The sequence below is a fragment of the Gambusia affinis genome, linkage group LG12 (genome assembly GCF_019740435.1).
Source record: "Gambusia affinis linkage group LG12, SWU_Gaff_1.0, whole genome shotgun sequence".
Taxonomy (NCBI): domain Eukaryota; kingdom Metazoa; phylum Chordata; class Actinopteri; order Cyprinodontiformes; family Poeciliidae; genus Gambusia; species Gambusia affinis.
In genome coordinates, this window is record NC_057879.1 from 25,146,399 (window position 1) to 25,166,538 (window position 20,140).

Below are 20,140 nucleotides of genomic sequence, written 5' to 3' on the forward strand. Positions count from 1 at the left end.
GGAGGGGCAAACGCCCTCATGCATGTTTTATGTTGCTCCTCTCTGTCTTATCTGGCTCCAGATCTACGTCAGCCCGGATCAATGGAGGGACGAGGATGCTTGGAGGCTGACGTCAAAATAAATACAGTTCATATTCACTCCTGCAGGGCATCAATCTGGACTCTAACATGGCCAAAATTAATCCAGCAGGCCCAAATATTTTACATATATTCACCTAAATCGTATAATTAGTGGTGCTGAATTTCACCAAATCACTTATTACTTGTCATGTAAATTTGTTCTATTTTTATTAGTACCTGCTTGAACTGAGCAGTGAGTATTTCCCATTGCACTTGAATGCACCTCACGCAGCGCAGCCATATAAAGTGATGCATGCAGGAGGAGGTGAAACGCTGCGCTGGGTTAGCTGGAGATAAGATGTGCAACACTCTGGGTCCAGAAAACATTTTATTGGTTAACTCACATTTCATAACGTATACATTTGTGTCTGTTTGAGCGGATATGTTTTTTATTTCATTGTGGGTTATTGTCTGGAATATTGGATAAGAAAGTAAATCATATTTAAATACAGTAAACTAATACAAGTTCTTGTGTCATGCAACGTTAGCTTGATTTCACACAGTTCTGCTGGGGGTTTTTTGTTGTTTTTTTTGGTTGTTTGTGTGATTTTCATAATTTTCTTTACTTTGTATGTATTTTCTTGTAAAGGGAGATCAGATTATTCTGTGTTTCTGATCATTTCAGTGCTGGATGAAAATAATACAAACATTTAGACGTTACAGAAAACCAAATCACTCACCAACCCCTCAAAGAGTGATGCTAGGAACAATGCAGGTCTGTGAATGTGATAAATCTTTTGAATATCAGCTGGCTCTCAGTTCTTTTTTGTACGTTCTATTGCAGATATATGCATATTATAAACAAACTGAGTACTTTAGATAACTGATATGAGTTACAATCGTAACAACAAAGAAAAATCTTAAAATAAATCCTTTGATCCTCAAGCCTTCAGCATGTTCAGTAAACCATCACAGAAAATCACACCAACACCGTTTCAATGTTCGGTTTGCATTACAAAAACAAAGAAAAGCAAATAAATATCTCAGCAAATCTAACCTCTGACCCCATGTTACAACAGCTTCTGCTTTCAGCCGCCGTCTACGGGTTTTTTTCAGATAACAGAATTTGACCCTGTGACCTCTGAGCGATAAATCAGTTAGCTTCTCTGATGTCAGGTTCACACTTTGAGCACTTCCAAAGATGATGAGAGGAACAGAGAAGCCAAACTTTGCCGGGGAGAAACATTGTCAGGATCACAGAGGGTAAAGATCTGAATTTACAAACCTTAACCGTTTAATTGATCAATGTAAACAATGGCGCTAGTGCTCCAGCTCAGACAAGAAGAGGCACAAGTGTATAAAAACCGTCAGGTTATCCAGCCACAACTCACTCTGTCTTTGTCGTCAGCCACGTCACAAAGCACGTCGTCCAGGTCCAGGATCCCGCCGTCGCCGTGCTCCAGCCGGTGGACCTGCAGCCAGTAGTTTGCATCCTGTTAAAAACAAAGACAAGAAACAAAAAGTGATGAACAAACCCAATAATTAACATTTATATTAATTTATTTAAAGCTGAAACCAAAAAAAGGTTCCTACACATTTTTCCATTTAAATAGTTTATGCCCTCCAAAACTCAATTTGCAAACCAAATTGAGTTCTCTCTCCCTTGGATATTTTTATCTTTTTCATACAATGGACAAAAACTGATGGACGGAGGGACAAATGATGGAAAAACTAACCGAGGGACAGACTGACTGGATGGATGGACAGATGGATGAATAACAGAACCGTGAATGAACCTCATCCGTTCAAATATGAAATAAAATAACATTTCCAGTCAGGTCAGGAACATCTTAAACTTTAAAAACTTCTGACACAAGCAGGTGAACGTCTTCAAACGGGAACAAACCTAACAGGATGGACTGATGGATGAAAGTGCAACTGGTACAAGAGCTTAATTATCCTCTAAAAATATCATGGTGACTGAAATACAGAGTTTATCAGGGAATATGTACTTAAACATGACATTCATCGTCCCCAGATGTTCACTGAGGCCTCAATAATCATCAGAGCTTGACGGGAATCCACTCACAGCTACTGCACACAGATTTCCACAGCCAATGTTTTGACATTTAGAAACGCAACAAGACCAGAAATAAAGATCTTTGTTGTCAATATATTGAAGGCGGCAGGAAGAACTTCAGATATGCATCTCAGGCAGAAATTATCAATAAATAGTAGACTTAAAGAAGGTGTTTAAAGGATTTACAATGATTGCACAATAAAGAATGTTTATCCAAGGGTTTTGATATGCAAAATGTATACCTTTGTGTAATCACTCATGAGAACAAACAAGATCTCGCCCTGGTTAGCTTGTGTGTTAAGTTCATTGGTGTTCGGCTACAGAGCATGCAGCATGTGGGCTGAGTAAGCAGTATGTGGCATAGCATCGATGTGCGCATGCGCATTACCACAAGGTAGGACGGATGTACGGGTAGCACAGATAAACAGCACCTGTTCCAATGCACAGTGTGCACCCTGCGCCCCTCCATGAAGTGTTTGAGGTTTGAGTGCACACAGGGGAGAGTTATGACAACTCCAAGGGGGCCTGACCAACAGGGGGCGCTCCACAATTTTTAGTGAAACAAAAAGTGAAACAAAGCGCAACTAGTAACGATGCTTCAACCATTGTTTATGTCTGTATTTACCACATAATTATGCATAAAAATAGAATAAAATAACACATGCCCTTTCAGACTGCAGATGCTTTGAAAACTGAGTATACGTATTTGATTTTGTACAACAAATCAGAAAAGATCAGAATCATGTTGTCCAAACTGCCTTGAAAAAGTCGGACATGGGACAAATTTGTCTGCTGTGTGAATTTAGTCTCAAAGCAAAACATTTCAAAGGAGTCACAGTTCAAACAGGAAGAGAAGACCTTTTATGCATCTGGAACACAGTAAAGCGAAATCTGCCATAAAGTTTACTTTAAATCAGAGTAACCCGATCCCCGATACCATTTTGCAACCTTTTAAGGAATCATTTCTCCATCGCACCTGAGTTCCCTCATCAGCAGCTCACCCAGTTCTGCAGAGACTTGGTAACGAGACATTCATGTGGTTCAGGTGTGTGTTGGAGACAGGGTTGCCAAATCTGACTGATAGTTTCCAGCCCAAATACAGGGCTCGACCTGAACACAGAGGAACATAGTGACACTTTATTAACCAGTGACTATTAATCAATGATGATGTCACGTTCAACGGATTCTTACGACTGCGTTGTGCAAAAGTCAAACAATTTAAACTTTCAAAACTCATAAATTTCTAAGTTTTTCCTAAAAATTTCTGAGATGAATCTAAAGTTCTGAGTTTCTTTCATGCAGAATTTCTCCCTGCAGTAACCCTAATACGCTGTAGATAAAACGACTACAAGGAAACAGCATTCGAGTTGAATTTTCCTATCAACACTTCCTAAAAACCCACCAAATGTTGTGTAAAGCAGCCCAGATTTTAACAACCCGCCCTTTTTTCAAACCTCTCCAAAAGCAGCTCAATTGTGGAGAAACTCGCCCAATCTGGCAACACTGGTTGGAGAAGGGATGCATCTAAAGGTTGCAAGATCTTTGCTCTCCAGGAGTGAGCTTGAACATCAAAACATTCAGAGCTGCAAACATGTTCTATACCAAGAATCCTATTGTTGTTGTTTTGGTTTCAACCAACTAAAGATTGAATTCTCTTCCCACGTTGTGCGACTCTTATGTGAAGTTTATTCTGTTTACAGGGCCACATCAAACAGTGAGTAAATACGCATGTGTGTGCGTGTGTGTGTGCGTGATTCTGCAAGGCCAAGTTCATCGTGCAAAAATAGCTCACATCAAATTCCCCATGACCAACTGCAAACAGAGGACACATAGTAAACAAGTCAAAAAGCCTGACAGAGACAGAAAAACCAGTCACACCTACAAAACAGAGTTTCTACTGACGTGGGTCAGCATGGAAATAACACACGTCACATACCCACAATCTCACTATCACCTGTTCCATTTGGTAACTAATAGAGATTTACACACAGCTCTCGTCTGAAGGGGACATTAAACAACAAAGGACAGATCTGGATCACAAGAGCCGTCGCCTATTGTAGCGCTCATCTGTCCGACAGCAGACCTGGAAGGAGGCCAAAGGCAGGCGCTGGGACAGTCGGCGGAAACCCAAATTCTGATTTAAGGCAGACGAGCCGGCCTGCAGAGCTCGCTGTGCAAAAAAAAAAAGAGACCATGCAGAGCGCTAACTTCTGATTAAAATGTAAAGTCTACTGTACAGTAATGAAAATTCAGGAAATAATAGTGAGCTCATTATAGCTGAAGAGTGCAGACTGAAAACAAGTCATTCCAATAACAAAATATAATTTTGTGTTGTCGTAAAAATGGAAGTATTAGCAACAGAAGCAGGAAACATCAAAGAGGAGCGAAATATGACTCACAATAAGATGAATATTAAATGTATGAATCATGAAGAAAGAAGATTATGTGGAAATATAATATAGAATATCAGCCAGGAAGCTAAAGCTGTGGAACAACTGGGATTTCTATAAATGACCCTAATAATATTCCTAAATGAGTTACATTTAGGAAACCTGAAGGTAATAACTTTGAGGTTTTTGAATGGCCATCACTAAACTCTGATTAATTATTTTAGGAGTGTTTTCACACCTGGCAGCCTGATAGATTCGGTTTGAATTGTTTGTTGTGTCAAATCAAAACGCTTTGTGCAACCTGTTCCCCTCCTCGCCTGTGGGGGCGCTGCACCAAGGACTGCTGAAGAAATTACATGAAAGCCTCTCAAAAAGTCACTGAGCGCAACTTCCCTCCTCACAAAATGTAAACCAAGATTGAGTAGTTAGATTTTAGAGGTTGTAGAAATGTCTACCAGGCTATTGCATTTGTTTGGTTGTATTTACCCAGAATGCACTGCACTGCAGTCAACTTGCTGCTTTTGGAGGATCTCTGGTCTACTTAACGTTCATATATGTATTCAAACCTACAGTAGGGTTGCAACTTAACAATTGTTTTAATAATAATTTTTTCCATGGATTAATCAATTAGTTGGATTTTGTATTTAACCACTTAAGCTTTTTTTTTTTTTTACACAATATTAGAAAGACAAACAAGCAATTACTTTTTTGAATAAAAAACATTTTATTGCATAAAATGAAAAAACAATTTAGTGAACATTTGCAGCAAAGGACACACCTGCAGCTAATTAAATAATGTCTTTATCTGTTGATTATTTTTGAAGATTAATTGATTAGTAATTGGATACCAAAAGGTGTCTGACAGGGGATTACTTTTATTTTACAGAATCTGAACCAGGTGAAGCTAAAACCCCCACTTCAGAAGTTCTGGTTCGAACAAATTTACTAATAAAGACGATTTTTTTAATCTGAAATGTTAAATTTATAGATTTTTTGGTCATTACTGCTCTCCTATTCTTTCAGCAAATGACCTTTAAGAGTTTGTATTACTCCAGTTAAAGATTAATAGATTACTAAAATAGTTGATTATTTCAAAAATCGATTAATCAAAATATTTGATTAATCGTTTCAGCTCTAGACTAAACACATAATATTATTTAATAATTTTGGATATGACAACATTACACTTTGTCTAGGATTTAAAGCATCAGTGGGAACTTCATAGAAACCTACTTTGCATCAGACTTTTTAAACCAAAACACCTCAGTAAGCCCAACAGAACAGAACAGAACTGAAGAAGAACTCCTGATTTGAAGCACAACACCGTTTCCCGGCACTGTAAACACAGCACAAACGTGGCAACAACACTTGTGACCCATTCTGGCCACTTTCAGAACCTGAAAGGGTCTGTTAACACCCGCTACGCTGCTGTGAGTAAACAAAGAGTGAAATGTCTCTGGAGGACCAGGTCCCAGACGTGGAGTCGGGTGAAAGCGACAACGAGGTTCAGCAGAGCCAGAACCCTGAAGACCATGAGGAGGATCCCAACAGCCTCTTCAACAATCTCACCTCATTCCAGGGCATTTACACAAACAACCAAATAATCGACAACGAGGTAAGGCAGAAAATAGGGGGAGATCCATAATCAACAGTTTTACGGTCGATTATGGATTACTGATCTTCAAAATGCTTGATAATGGCAGAAACTGATGTTTGTGCTCTGAAATGTAGCTAAATTGTTCTTGATGTCACGTGTGCAAAGTTCCACCCACAGTTCCCTGCTGCAAAACATTGATCACTGACAATAACTAGCACTGGTTTTAGTCAAGTTTCAACATATGATGCTAAATCTTAAATGTACGTGAGATATATAAAAGAAAAACGGAGGCAGTGCTTTGTTAATAATTGTCAACACTACGACAAATAGATAAAAGGTTTTATCAAAATAAAAACGAGAGGGTGAGAGAAGTAGGTCAGTCATGCTAGCTTGACTTTGACACGTAGATGTTTTGTGGAATTTGGTGTCTTTTGGTTCAGTTACAAAACAAAAGGCGACCCTCACACCAACTGACATGTTATCAGAAGATTAAATTAGTTAATCAACCTCTGCTGTGCTCAGACGATCACCTGAAAGCATGGTAGCGTAAACCGACTGAATCTTCTGTTCTTCATGTGGGAAAAGTTGGCGTGGATCTTGCGTGTGGAATCCTGATACACTAGTGGAGCTGCTGTCAGTCTGTTGCTATGGCAACCGGTCTGCGCGCGTATCGTAGTCGACATAGAGCGAGCGAGAAGAAAAACACTCAAAAGTGGTTTTGAGTTGTTCTTAAACAGTTTATCTGTTATTTTTCAGTTTGCTGCGGATGCACTGCACTAAATTAATTACACCAACATGTCCAGGTTTCATTTTGTTACCTGAATTGTTCTACCGCAGCAAAAGAATCATCATTTCGCCCGCCAGTGTTGTGCGCGTGGACGAAATTTTCAGATGCAACATGTCTATACCAAGAAAGTCTCTGAGTTGGTAACAGAGTGGGGGGGGATTGTTGTTAATTGTGAATATGCAGACAAGACCTGTTGAGTGGATGCATCGGTCAAACTTCTCTCACAATGAAAGGACAGCATTTGATCATTAGACTCTTGTTGAGGCAGAAAAGAACAGATTCACATGGAAGTATCGGCTGATCACCGAACTCCCAAAATTCAGAAAATATAGGAGGACCTACCAAAAACAGATTATTCTCTACTGTAGCTTCACCTAGCAGATTTGTTTTTAATGCAACATTAAAAAAATATGCTAATAAAATTGTACTGAATCTTTGTTCACAGCACGCGAATGAAGATGCAGAACGACAAGTCACTTACAGCCTGGTTTCAGAGGTGCTTGAACTGTTTCTAGAGACCACTTCACCAGACGAAGATCTGAGCTCTGGCAGCGAGGAAGATGACATTTTACAGGAGCTTTCAGGCCTGATTGATGATCTGTTTGAGGAAATGTTCACATCGTCGTCTTCCAGTGAAAACACTGAGGCGGAGGACGGAGACGCGGAGGCGAGGGCGAGGGCTTTGAGAATGGCGGAGGAGGATGAGGCGGCAGAGAGGGCACCAGTGGCAGCAAACCAGGGTGAACAGAACAATTCAGAGGAAGTACAAAACCAACAACAGGGAGAGAAAAAGAAGTGAAGCTACGAGAAGCAATCCTGTTCAAACAGATGAGGGAAAAGTGCTGATATTCTCTTAAGAAGATCATACAGAGTGTGTTTTGCCCTTGGAGGTCTTTAGAGAGGATCTAAATTTTTAACATTAAAAGCTTCTCTAATTTTACCAAAAATACTTTCTTCATCTCGTCTGTGGAACGGCGCTTCTGAAACATTTCCCACTGTTTTTGGAAATTGTCCTTTTGACATAACTATCAAACAAACAAACAAATCTGACATTCTCGCAGAGCTGAAAATCTCATCTGTGGTTTTACATCCGCTGTGTAACGCACCACATCTTACATTTTCTGGGGTTTCAAATCGACAACTTGCTCTGCTAGTAAATGCATTAATCTGACAAGATCTTATTTTAATATTTTTGATTTAGTTCAGTTTTAATATAAAAAAACAGCCATTAAAGACACGTCTCTTCCTCTAGAATATGTCCTTATACAGCAGATAATTCAACTTACTGCCAGTAGATAAAGATCTACAGTTTAAATCTGCAGCTAATTATTATTTTAGAAATACAGTTTTTTACAAAATGTTCTCCTTTAACTTACTTACTTCTTATGTTAATATGTCGTTATATTACTTAAAAATTGTCTCAAATCAACAAAATTATTTATTGCAACAACTTCGGGGACAATTTATATCCCAGAAATTGCGACAGACCTAATTAGAATATTTTGTGTTGTTGTTTATTATGATAAAGACAAAAATGACAGCATCGTCAGAAGTTTGAATATTAATATAGACCAAACACCTAGGACAGTGTGTGAAATATTGTTTATTTAAAAGTCACAAGTTTTGAAAAGCTGTTCAGCTAATCTGATCTGTGGCGTGCGCTTCGTTATAACATTTAACATCCCACAACTCAGAATGACAACTGTAGAATAATGGAAACCCAGATTACATCAGTTCTTATCAGGAAAGGAGACAAAAGCTTGATTAGAATAACATGAAACTGACCCATGAAGTGGATCCATGAATAATAAAGAACATAATGGCAGTCAGTGAGTCAGTGCCTGACCTTGGTTGTTGGGGTCAACATAGGATCTTAATCAACTCCCATTTCATTTAATCTTATTGCTGTGATACCATCTGTTGCTATTCAGCAAAAGGCCAAAACACATTTATTATTTATGGGCAAATATGGGTTGAAGTTTACTGATGAATGCACATGATTGTGCAAATTTTTTCCGTTACATTATTTATTTAACTTGCAGCTGAATTTTCAGCCTGCCTCAAGCAAAGTTTTGGCTCCACTTGCACCAAAGCAAAACCTGTTCCCCAATCAGTCAAAGTTATAACATCTACCTTAAAGCAGGGAGACGATTCTGTCAGATCGAGCCTTGCAGGATGAACCATAAACACGAGCGCTGTGTGAAAAGCTGCAGACGGCCGGCGTTCTTGGCAGATTGCTTTGTTTTTGTTATAATCTCCATCATTTGTCATGACGGGTTAAAAAGCCTCAGGTGATAGCTGCAAATGTTTCATCCATACAATATTGTGACTTATTTTCTCTTTTTCTTTGCTGGGGAGTTTTGACTCGCTTACATGCATGTTGTGAAGCATCAGTGCAGCTTTAATGCAGATCTGATCTACTTTTAACTCAAGCAGTTGAGCGTGACACCGTTTCAACGCGTTCCCCAGTGAAATGAATCGCTTGAAAGATGCATTTTGCTGCAGCTTTCTTCCCTTCCTCCCTCCACATTTAGAAAGACGGAGCTGAAAAGCGACTCTGGGGACACAGAAGATCTGAGGGAATAATTAAGTAATTGTAGATTAAGGGTTTTAGAGCAGGGAGGGATTTGGTTTAAACCCAACCAGAAGGAGAAACTGGGAAGAACACAATTAAAGACAATGAGATATAAAACAACATGACACTTATCTCATGGTGATTAAAAAAAAACACAACCTGATGCAATCGGGGACAATGGATGCTGCATCCTCACTGCAGGCAGCACTAATAAGCTGTGGATTAGGAGAACACAGCAGGCTTATTGGCACCAGAGCGTGCTGATGGTGTGTGTCCACACACAACCTGTGGAGGAGCTTACATCACCCTGACTATCTGCAACAGGCATCTGCAATTAGACCGGAGGATTTGGATGCCTGCAGTGGTTTCTGGGGCAACGGAACAATGTATTTATTTTATCATTTAAACCTGCAGCTATCTTATGTTCACGTTTTACAAGCAGAGAGCAAAAGCATTTGCTTCTTCTATCAGAAGAATAGATAGAAAAACTGATGTTTGTCTATCTGAAAAACATCAGTTTGTTTGGGAAAACCCAAATCAAAGCTGTAACCAAGCCAAAACTGTACAGAAAATATGTACATTTCACATTTAAGATGAAAACACTTCTATGTCTTCAAAAATGATTTACCCAGAATTCCTCAAGTGACAGTTTCAGCTTCAAATTCTGTAAAAAATAAAATAAAATAAAATAAAAAAAAATATATATATATATATATAAATATAAACAGTTATTAAATGGTTAATAAAATATAATCACAAGATCAGCTCTTATCTGATCTTGTGATTTGAACAACCTAGTCAAAGATCCTGTCATAGAACCACACCAGTGAAAAGAATTTGAAATTGCAAAATGTAATTAAAGTGTTACAAAACCTGTGCAACAAATGACAGACGTTCATATTATAATAAAATAGCAGATTAGATTTGCGCATCCAGACAAGCCTGTGCTTTGTTTGCTGGGTAACAACTGAGGTGCCAGAAACAAAGTCACTGCACAACAGGGAATAAGTTTCACATCTAAAAGGTTAGGAGGACGTTTGCAATAGTCGCTGTAAATCCGATTTGTGTAGAAAGAGAATCCACATGGGGAGAAGTCTGCAGAAAACCTGACATAACCTGTAAACAGCCTTCAAATGCTTTAACATGAAGTTAATTTTTAAAAAGAATATGTCTTTTTGCTTTATCTGAATGTGAATATCCATCCTAACTGCATCTCTCCTGCCCATATTCCAAACATTCCTCCCCATTTACATGCCAGAGCGGGATTCAAGGACTCTGAAATTCAATCTGCTTTACAGTCAGTCAGGAGTGACAGGAGAAGTAAGGACGTTTCAAACAAAGCTGAAAAACACAAACAACTTGTCAAAGAGGAGAAATCGCAGTCAAAACTCTAAGGAAACATTAACTTTTTTTTAATTCACCTCCTGATATTTCTCATTTATTTTTATAAACTCAACATCAGACGAAGTAATATCTTCATGTCAGACAAGCCCACTCTGCGGTTGTGCAGTTTAACTCATTTCCTCCAACTTGTTCCTACTGTGAGAGTTGGATCAGGGTCAATGTCCTCAGGTCGCAGCGCTATCACTCACTCTTTTGTCCTCGTATTGAACCAGTCTACCTTCCCCGACGCTGAACCCCATTTCGCCAAGTAACCGAGGCGAAGGGAGAACAGAACCAGACACAGAAACCGGAGAGAAACTGCTGGCAAAAAGCAAACAGCCTAATGGCAACGAGGAACAATGTCACCATTCACAGAAACTCTTATCTGATCCAAGCAGGCCAGAGCTTGACAGGTTAACATATTGCGCTCCAGAAATAGTCAAAATTACGCCGTTTAGAAGTAGACATTAAGCTGAGGCAGGTAGGACATTTTATTTAGCACATTAAACTTTTAAAACTCTAAACAAGAAGGTTTTTGTTGCAGCGTGGGGGATTCACATCCACATGATGGGTTAGTGAATGTAAACACAGGAAGTTAAAATGGAAACCTGTGCAGAATGCATAAGAGCCTGCAGCCTGATTAACTTTATGAATAATGAAGAGTCACACAGAAGCATCGCGAGTTCAGCTTTCCGTCTGTGGAGCAGCCTGAGAGAACAGAACAGAACAGAACGAGACGGAGGATGAAGCTGGTCTGCAGGGACGCTTAGCAAGAACACGGCCTTCAGAAACTTTTAAACGCTGAACTGTTATGCAACTTTTTTTACATCGCTAGGTTTGGTTTTGCTCTAAAAGGCAAAACCGTTTTATAATTCAAGTTTTATTGCAGCACGGGGGCTCACAGTTCGGCCTGTCACGATAAGTTTTGATGGATAATAAACAGAAGTTATCACGAGGAAAGATATTACTGTTTTGAGACCATTTTCAAATTATATAAAAAAGAACACATTCTCAAAGAGCTTTAAATCTAAAACATTGAACTGATATTTTAAATATCCAAAATAAATAAACAAAACAAGCAAACAACAACTAAAATAAATTATGAAAACTCTCAAACAAAACTGTCCTTCCACAAAAGAACTAGCTGAGACCAAATCTCCAGACTGAAGACTTTTGTCATCCAGTTTCAACTAGAAAGACAGAAAAACAAATCATACAAATGGAAAGAGCTTGTTTTAATTTATCATGTGATCAAATGATTTTTTGCTACTCTAAGTTCATCCAAATCTCCCAGTTATGTTCTGTCATAATTAGTTCATGCTTCGTCTTGCAACAACAGATCACGAAGGAATTAATCTTTTTCAAAATCTTCCTTTCAGACTTTGCAGATTTCAGCTTCAGATGCTGGTTTTATTTCTCTGCTACATAAACATCCATTAGCTGCAGATGAACCTTCCCAAAAGTCTGCAGTCGACTTTAAACCACATGAGGGATAAAAAAGGTTTGCAGGTGCTCCATTACTACTCAATTGTAATGCAATGCTTAAGCAGCTTTCAACAAAAAAGAAATTTTAACTCTTTGAAGAACCTTGGATAATGTGAGTTAAAAGATTTTATTTCCCTTTAGGATTAATAAAGTGCTTTTGAATCGAATCGGGTTGAACAGACTGACTCATAATGGAGTTTGGCAGCATAGAAACAACATCAATAAAAAAGATATCAATGGCTGAATCCAATGAGAATTGCACACTTTCTATAAATTCTTGGGTAAGAGATTCAAAATAAAAACCAATCAGGATCAACACAGACCCTCATTTACTTCCTCCTGTGTGAAGGTCACCACACTGACCTTCACACAGGTTGCTGTTTAACCAACATGTCCTGCAAAAATCAATGGGAATGTTTCCTCATACAACACCAGCAGAAGGAGATAAACAATGAGTCTCACACTGATATTTTTTATTAAGCTCCTCCGCTGTCATCCTGCTTAGTCTTTAGTTTTTACTCAATGCCAAGGAGCTCTGTAACTCTGCTTTGTTCCAAAAAACAAATAAATAAATCAAATTCACAGCAGCTAAATCAATTATGTTTACTCACAGCAAATCAGAAATTAAAAGCAACACAAATACGATGTAGAATGTTAATTTTTTAAAGCAATTCTTAACAGGGAAGGCATTTATCTGATGAGGAATGTAAATAAAAATCTAAATTATTTCTGTGATTCTCTTCATTGAGCTAAAGCAAACTGGGATAATTCAAACCCCAAACTACAAATTTCATTCTGTATACACCCCTGTGCAAACAAAATGACAATAAAAGTCAGTCTAAGACTAAATGCAAACTACAGAAGTTAATATCTAACTTTCTTTTGAAAAAACATAAAATCAATTTTTTTTTATTTTTTTTTAAAAAGCAGTTAAAACTTTGAACTCTTTCTTTTGTGATTCAGAATAAATCTGAAACAACTTTAGTGAAGAATAGATAAATAAATAAATTAAATGATTTGATATTTATAGACATATTTTGCCAATCAAGTCAAAATCCATCCTCCTTTTCCAGTTTACTTCCATTCCTTTAAAAGTGTATTAAGTTAATTTTGAGACAATAAAAACAAAAATAAGCTTCTTGAAAAGTGCTGCTTCTTTTAAGCTTCATCAATTTTTACTCACATTCGTTTAGTTGAATCTTAAAAGTGTAAATAAAAAAATTACAGAAAGGCTAATTTAGGTCTTTGGGTTGTAGGTTCAATCACACAGGTTAAATGGTAATCCAGCAACAAATAATCAGGTTAATGCACATCATTCATCCGTTCTAACCAGCTGACAGGTACTTTAAAAATACTAAAATATTAGAGATTCTTGTCAATTCAACTACTCAATACTACATTAGACCTAAAGGAACATTAGCAGTAATAATTAAAACAAACTTTTTTATATTTCACAAGGATTTCACTCACTGAAATTGTCAGTCTCTTCTAAACGGGGAGGAAAATGTAAGACTAAAGTTACACTCAGACAAGTCTACAAAATCTCTCCTGATCCTCAAACCTCATGGAAAACAGGAGTCAAACCGAGGGGAAAATAAAAACAGCAAAGGTTTACAATTCCAAATTAGCCTCACTTTTAACTACGGCAAAATAAACAGAGCAGAAAGACAGTTTCACCAGTTTTACAGACTAAATGATGAGGTCAAATGTGTTTTTTTTAGTCATACACCCACAGATGCTGCTGCAAACCACAGGAGGAGTTAAAAAAAATAAGAGGGAGATCCCATTGTTCTTGTTTTCCTCACCAGTGTGGAATAAAAACTTAACAAACCTGCAATTATTAAAAAATAGAGCCGCAACAGGAGATAAAATCAGAGCGACTCGCAGGCATCAGGAGCCAGGAACCTGAAGTTCAGCAGAGACACCGAATCCTCTCAGAGTGATGTCACTTCTTACAGCTTCACTCAGACCTGGTTGTTTTAATTCACTGAAACCCTTTGAATTAAAAACGTTCCATAGTATTTAACCGCTGATTCCTCCAAGGAGAAACAAACCACAACTGAAACACAAATCCATGTCCAAGTCAGTCAAAAAGATTCAAATGAAACGATTAATAATGATTAATTGTTTATTGAAATAATCATCAACAAATTTAGTTATAGATTAATCGTTAACTGCAGTTTACAGACAAAAAAAAAGCTATTTGAAAAATACAACATATTCAGAGCAGTGATTAAGCCAAAACTGTACAAAAAAAATACAGTTTACATTTAAGATAAAAACTATTTTGTCTGTACGTTTTAGCCAAAACTAGAATAGTTTTAGCTTCACTCAGTGCAGGTATTACTATAGGAATGCAACAATATTGCACTTTATTCAATAAAATGTTTTTTTATTTTTTATTTTAAAGTATTTGTTTACTGGTATCTTAAAGTACTTAAAATATTGCATCAAAAATGTTTAAGCTGTCGAATGAAAAATCTGTAGAATCTGCCTTTTTTAAATCCAATTAATTGTCAGACTAATTGATAAATTAATTGATAACTAAAATAATTGCTAGTTGCAGCCGTCCTGAGGGTTTTATCTGGAATCTCCGGTTCTGCCATCGACAGATTTTCATATTTTTATAGGAAGATGTTTTCAAACAAGTTGAGATCAAAGATCGCTTATAAAACCTTCAGGATTCCACCAGGATTGGTTCTGGATCCATTATTGTTTGTTTTTAACATGCTCCCTTTAGCTGCCAGTATTTAATCTTTAATGTCACTTCTTGCATCACTTTTATGCAGATGATATTCAACTGTATATGACTTTTAAAGCTCATCAGATGGACATGCTGTCAGATCAGCGATCGGCTTTTCAGCAGCTAAAACCAGAAAGACTTCGACCCTGTAGTTTCTTCTTTTTGTCCAACTCTTAGGGCCAGGATTCATTGGTGTAATGTTTGATTATTCAATGTTTTTTGACTCATGTAAAATCTGTCTTGTTCTCATTATTTTATTTAAGGAACATTTCTAAAACTGTCTGTTGTTTAGGTGAACAGAGGTATTCATAATCCTCCACATCTGCTTCTCCTCCCATGAAGGAAATGGTGTTCGACCTTTACTCTGTTTCTCTTCAAATCTTCAGTTATCTCCTGTGTTTTGGTCACATTCAGGATGAGATTATTGACACAAGGCAGCTGTCTGTACTCAGCTTCTTGTCCAGTTCTGATCCACCAGACGACTGCAGTCATTTTAGGATTCAGCTCAGTGAATATCCATGAGTTGGTAGATTTTTTTTTCCCTGCGTTACTCTTCTGCACAACTTCCTCCTTGACTTCTTTGTGTTGCTGCTGGTTAACCAGAGTTGTCGAACAATCCTCTGACGTCTTCACCGAACAACTAGATTTATACTGAGGTTAAATTAAGCTGGACTTTTAGAAATTGTTCTCTTTCCACTTCACAATCACAGGCTTATTTGAGTTGGTTTGGTACATGAAACCACAATAAAAAAAACATTTAGGTTTGAGGTTGTAGTTCAAAGGGTCTGTATGCATTGTTTTTTTCATCAGGGAAACCTCAACATTTACAGCCGAGCCTCATATATCATGAATAATTGTTCACCCATGTGAGTGAAATGTTGCTTTTCTTTCTTCTGCACAATAGTTTAGTTGAACGCATGCATTGGAGTCTGACTTTTAGACGAAACCAGGGAGGGGACACATGCTGCAACACAATAACCTGGTTTCTAACTTCAGTGACAGTGCGGCTCAGATTTCAAGGAGCAGCTCTGGTTATAGACAGTGGGGCAACAAGAAACCACACAGCCTGAACCGAGAAAGAAATTATCCCAATACCAAAGCGGCAAGCTGAAGCTAGCTCCATCTGCAGTCATAGGTCATGTTTTGACAGCTGTGAATCTGGTAGTTGAGTTAATTAGTACCTGATCTGAGTCTTGAGGGTGTTAACTTTTATTTATCGTTTTGAAATTCTTCCAGAAGTAAAATTTTATCTGTAACTGTGAATTTTATGTTTGGAATCAGAAGCCAGCGTCTCCAAGATCTAAAACGCGTCATCGCCCAGACCTGAACTGCTTGATTATTAAGATACAAAGATGTCAAAGTGATGGCAGACGTGAAGAACTGATGAAACACAAACAAATGCAGCAAACAAGTGCAGGCAGCTGACTCAGATCAAGAGAATAATGCATGGAGGCTGGACAAAGGAAAGCTGCCAGGCAGGAAGGGATCACAGCGTCTCGTCTGCTTTACATCACAAGCCTCTACAAATTAAAAGCCTTCATTGTAAATTTTAGAACCAAAAGTGTGGAAAAGTCAATTCCATCTCCACCTTCTGGATGAAAAAGAACCGAGATCAGATCAGATCAGATCAGATCAGATCAGATCACCTCGTAGTTCCAGTCGAATGGTTTCTGGAAGAATGTGACAGCAGGAAATCCTGTCTGTCAAAGGTGGAAGTTTTACCAAAATAAGAGCTTCTTTCACCTACTTCCCACAACATAAAAGGACCAATTTCCTGTAAACATTTCCTGTAAACCTAAAGCTTATAAAACTGGTAAAACTTGTTAAACTTGTACATATTATCAGCTATGTAAACAAAAAACTTGGGTTGCATCTGTAGTTTGTTTACTTTGGTAAGAATCAGTTGATGAGTTTGTGGACTTGTAACATTTCTGAGAAGAAATCTGAAAAGTTTAATTTATGTAAAAGACATGGGGCCTATGTTTCTTAGCTTGTTTTTCCCACCACATCCCATAATACTCAGCTCAAGCTTGCTTACCTGGTAGCTAATAAAACTGCTCTGGAGTTCATTTGGAAGCACACCACTTACCCTTTCTGTTGTTTTTGTCTGCACACTGGTGGCTGTTTTTACATCTAGACACATGAACCCACCAAGGGGGGAACAAACCAAAGGTTGTTTTAAATTAACTGAGCACCACAGGTGTTAAAAACCTCAAATATTTTGGACAATATTTCAGTTTCAGTAACTCCTGGAGATCACTTTGGTCTTTAGTCTTTATATTTTAAAGATATTAAAAAAATTTTTTATTAATCCTCCCTTCCAAGGGGTCCATGAGTACACCTGTGTAATCATTATATGATGCAATTAATGCAAAGCTTAAGAGTACTTAAATATAATAATATAAACAGTTTTTACAACAAAAATAAACAATTCTTGTTGTAAAAAATAATCATTACTTTTTCTAAAAATAGTAATGAAAATATATAGTGCATTTATAAATAGGCTTCCAAAATCAAACCTTAAACAATTTATATATTTTATGTCAAAGCAATCAAAAGTGAAGTAATTTTAAGTCACGCTGGTCAGAACCTCTACCGTTACTTTAACCATTTTGTCCAAGTTTAATCTCTACTTAACATCCGAAGATGTATTTTTTAAAGTGATTGCATAAGAAAAGCAAGAAAAAAAACGACATATATTTTTCACAAATGCTTACTTGTAAGGGAATCTACAATAATGTCTCTTTGAAGTTCTGCAGAAAGAAGTAATACAGCAAATAACTGATGCTTTTTTTTTTTGCCATTGCTTCTTGTTTGCCAAGGAGGCGGCCGGAGCTCATAGAGAGGCTGGGATAAAAATGATCCAAATGTAATCAATCATGGAGTCAGTGGCGGCAAAGCTGCAGGCAAAACCACAGGAAACATCGACTGCTGTCAAGAAGAATTGTCACCTAAACTTCAAGCTTCCCAACAGACGTGCACCTTTGTTGTATTGACGTTTTCAGAAACTCTGCGGTTCAGACCAAATGCACATTCAAGCCTTTAAGTCCTTGATAATGAAGTAGCCTCAAACTTGGCACAGAAAGAGGCCGATCCAGCAAGAGCTTTCTTTGGTGCCTTTAAAAGAAATCTTTAAAAAAAAAAAAAAAAAGCACCCCAGTTTGTCCCTCTGGACACAAACAGAAACCACCACCATGGAGACAAACTGACATCACCACCACATGCACCATGAAGTTTCATTCCAGCCAATCAGGGACAGATGTGGGGAATGTGAGCAAGAAAAAGACAATGTTTGAGAACCTGAGGGCTGTTTGTGGGTAGATGGAGTCTGAAGCTGGAGGTGAGTCGATACAGAGATACAAGAAGGTTAAAAAGCTGATAGAAAAACAAAATTAATTTGAGCTTTTCAAAATGAAATGCATCCAGACCCTGTGAGATTTTGGAGCAACACCAAAATAATCAGATTAAACCGAATTTGATCTGTTGCTGTTATTTTAAGAATAAAAATAAATAGCATCATTTATCAGCCAACAAGCAAAGTTAACAACAACCTAACTTGTGTTTTTTAGTCAACTAAAGATGATGTCAAACAAAAGGTGGAAAATACAGCAGTTAAGATGAGGTTTGGTTTGGAAGCAGCCCAGCTGAGGCTAACAGAAATGAACATTTTGGTTTGTGGCAATAAAAATAAGGATTTATTCAGGATACTCTTTGTGAGATTTCACATCATTTACCGTCTTTCTTTTCATATATCGGTTAAATACTGTTTGTTACACAGGGAGTTTGGATTCAGTTATTTACCAAGACACTACCTTGGGTTGAGGTTGCCACTAAATACATCTTGGATTAATTAGTACCGTGTATTTTTCAGTAACGTTGTTATATATGCATGTGCTGTGTCGCTGTTTTTCTCTATTTACTGCAGGTTGCTCTGGTTACTTTTTGAATCTCAACTGTTTTCCTTTCACATCATCCTTTGGCAGATGAGACTCCTTTTGTGTCACTTGGCAAATTCAAATTTAAATAAACAAAGGTCATATGTGGAGTTCCTCAAGGCTTTTTTTCTCAGGCCAAATTTAATCTTTACTGCTCAGTAGAGAAGCCAGAAGCTGAGATATGCAGAAACGATTGGCTCCTTTTGAATCATGGCATTATTGTTTATTGTAGTTTTCCAATAGAGATTGAAAATTACTTCATCAGTTCATTTGTTTGAAATTAGCGTTTTAATATTTCAAACATTTCTAAACGTATTTTTTGTGATCAAAATGTAATTTTCTTGCCAATTTGTTCTTTTCTTACAAATTAACTTGCCTTACTTGTTTTAAAAATGTTTTGTAAATCACATTTGAATAAACTCTACTAGCCAAGACAGTACAAAAAGAAAGAGAGCATTGAATATGACAGACCAGATAAATCCCACCAACAATAGCTCAAAGTTTTGAGGTTCAACGGCTTAAGCCTACAGAATCTGTTGTCCATCACATTACATTACACAATAAGAGACGTAATTCCTTCATAAAAGACGGTTCAAGCCCTACAATCCTTCAGGTTCAGACACGTTTTATATCAAACCCACACACACCTTTGGCCATTATTCTTCTCATCCCTGTGCTAATCAAAGGCTTCTGAGAGGTGGGTTGAATTAAAACCAGCGACTTGGCCCCGGCAAACAATCGGTCCCAACTGTCATCTGGGTCTGGCTAAAAACAACTCAAGTACGAGCCGCGCCTGATCCAGTTATGAAGTCTGACGTCATCAATGGCATTTGGAGACGTATGAGGGGTAAAAGTAGTAGGAACAGTTGGCAAAAAGGCAAACATGAGATACAGTGCATGGGATTATTTTTGCCAAGTCAGAAACTCTGCAGTCTGGTGGCATCATGTGACCATCTGACAGTGAGAAGAGCAGCTGGCATTTGCTGCTTAAGACATGAATCTTAAATCAAAAAACGTTCAAATACGTCAAGATTCGTTCAACTCCAGCACTTTAGACAAGTTGCAACAGGTCGCTTATTGACTGAAATGAATAAATTTCCCATTCC

General features: G+C 37.7%; 1 protein-coding gene across 8 annotated transcripts in view; it reads right to left on the minus strand.

The window, feature by feature from the left end:
- The window catches only part of pard3ab (par-3 family cell polarity regulator alpha, b), a 261,995-nt gene that overhangs the window by 216,678 nt on the left and 25,177 nt on the right, over positions 1–20,140 (minus strand). For all 8 annotated transcript variants that reach the window (XM_044134498.1, XM_044134495.1, XM_044134493.1 and 5 more), the window contains exon 2: positions 1,451–1,552. In XM_044134498.1, the coding sequence (XP_043990433.1) occupies positions 1,451–1,552 (102 nt within the window). The remainder of the gene's footprint in view (positions 1–1,450; positions 1,553–20,140) is intronic.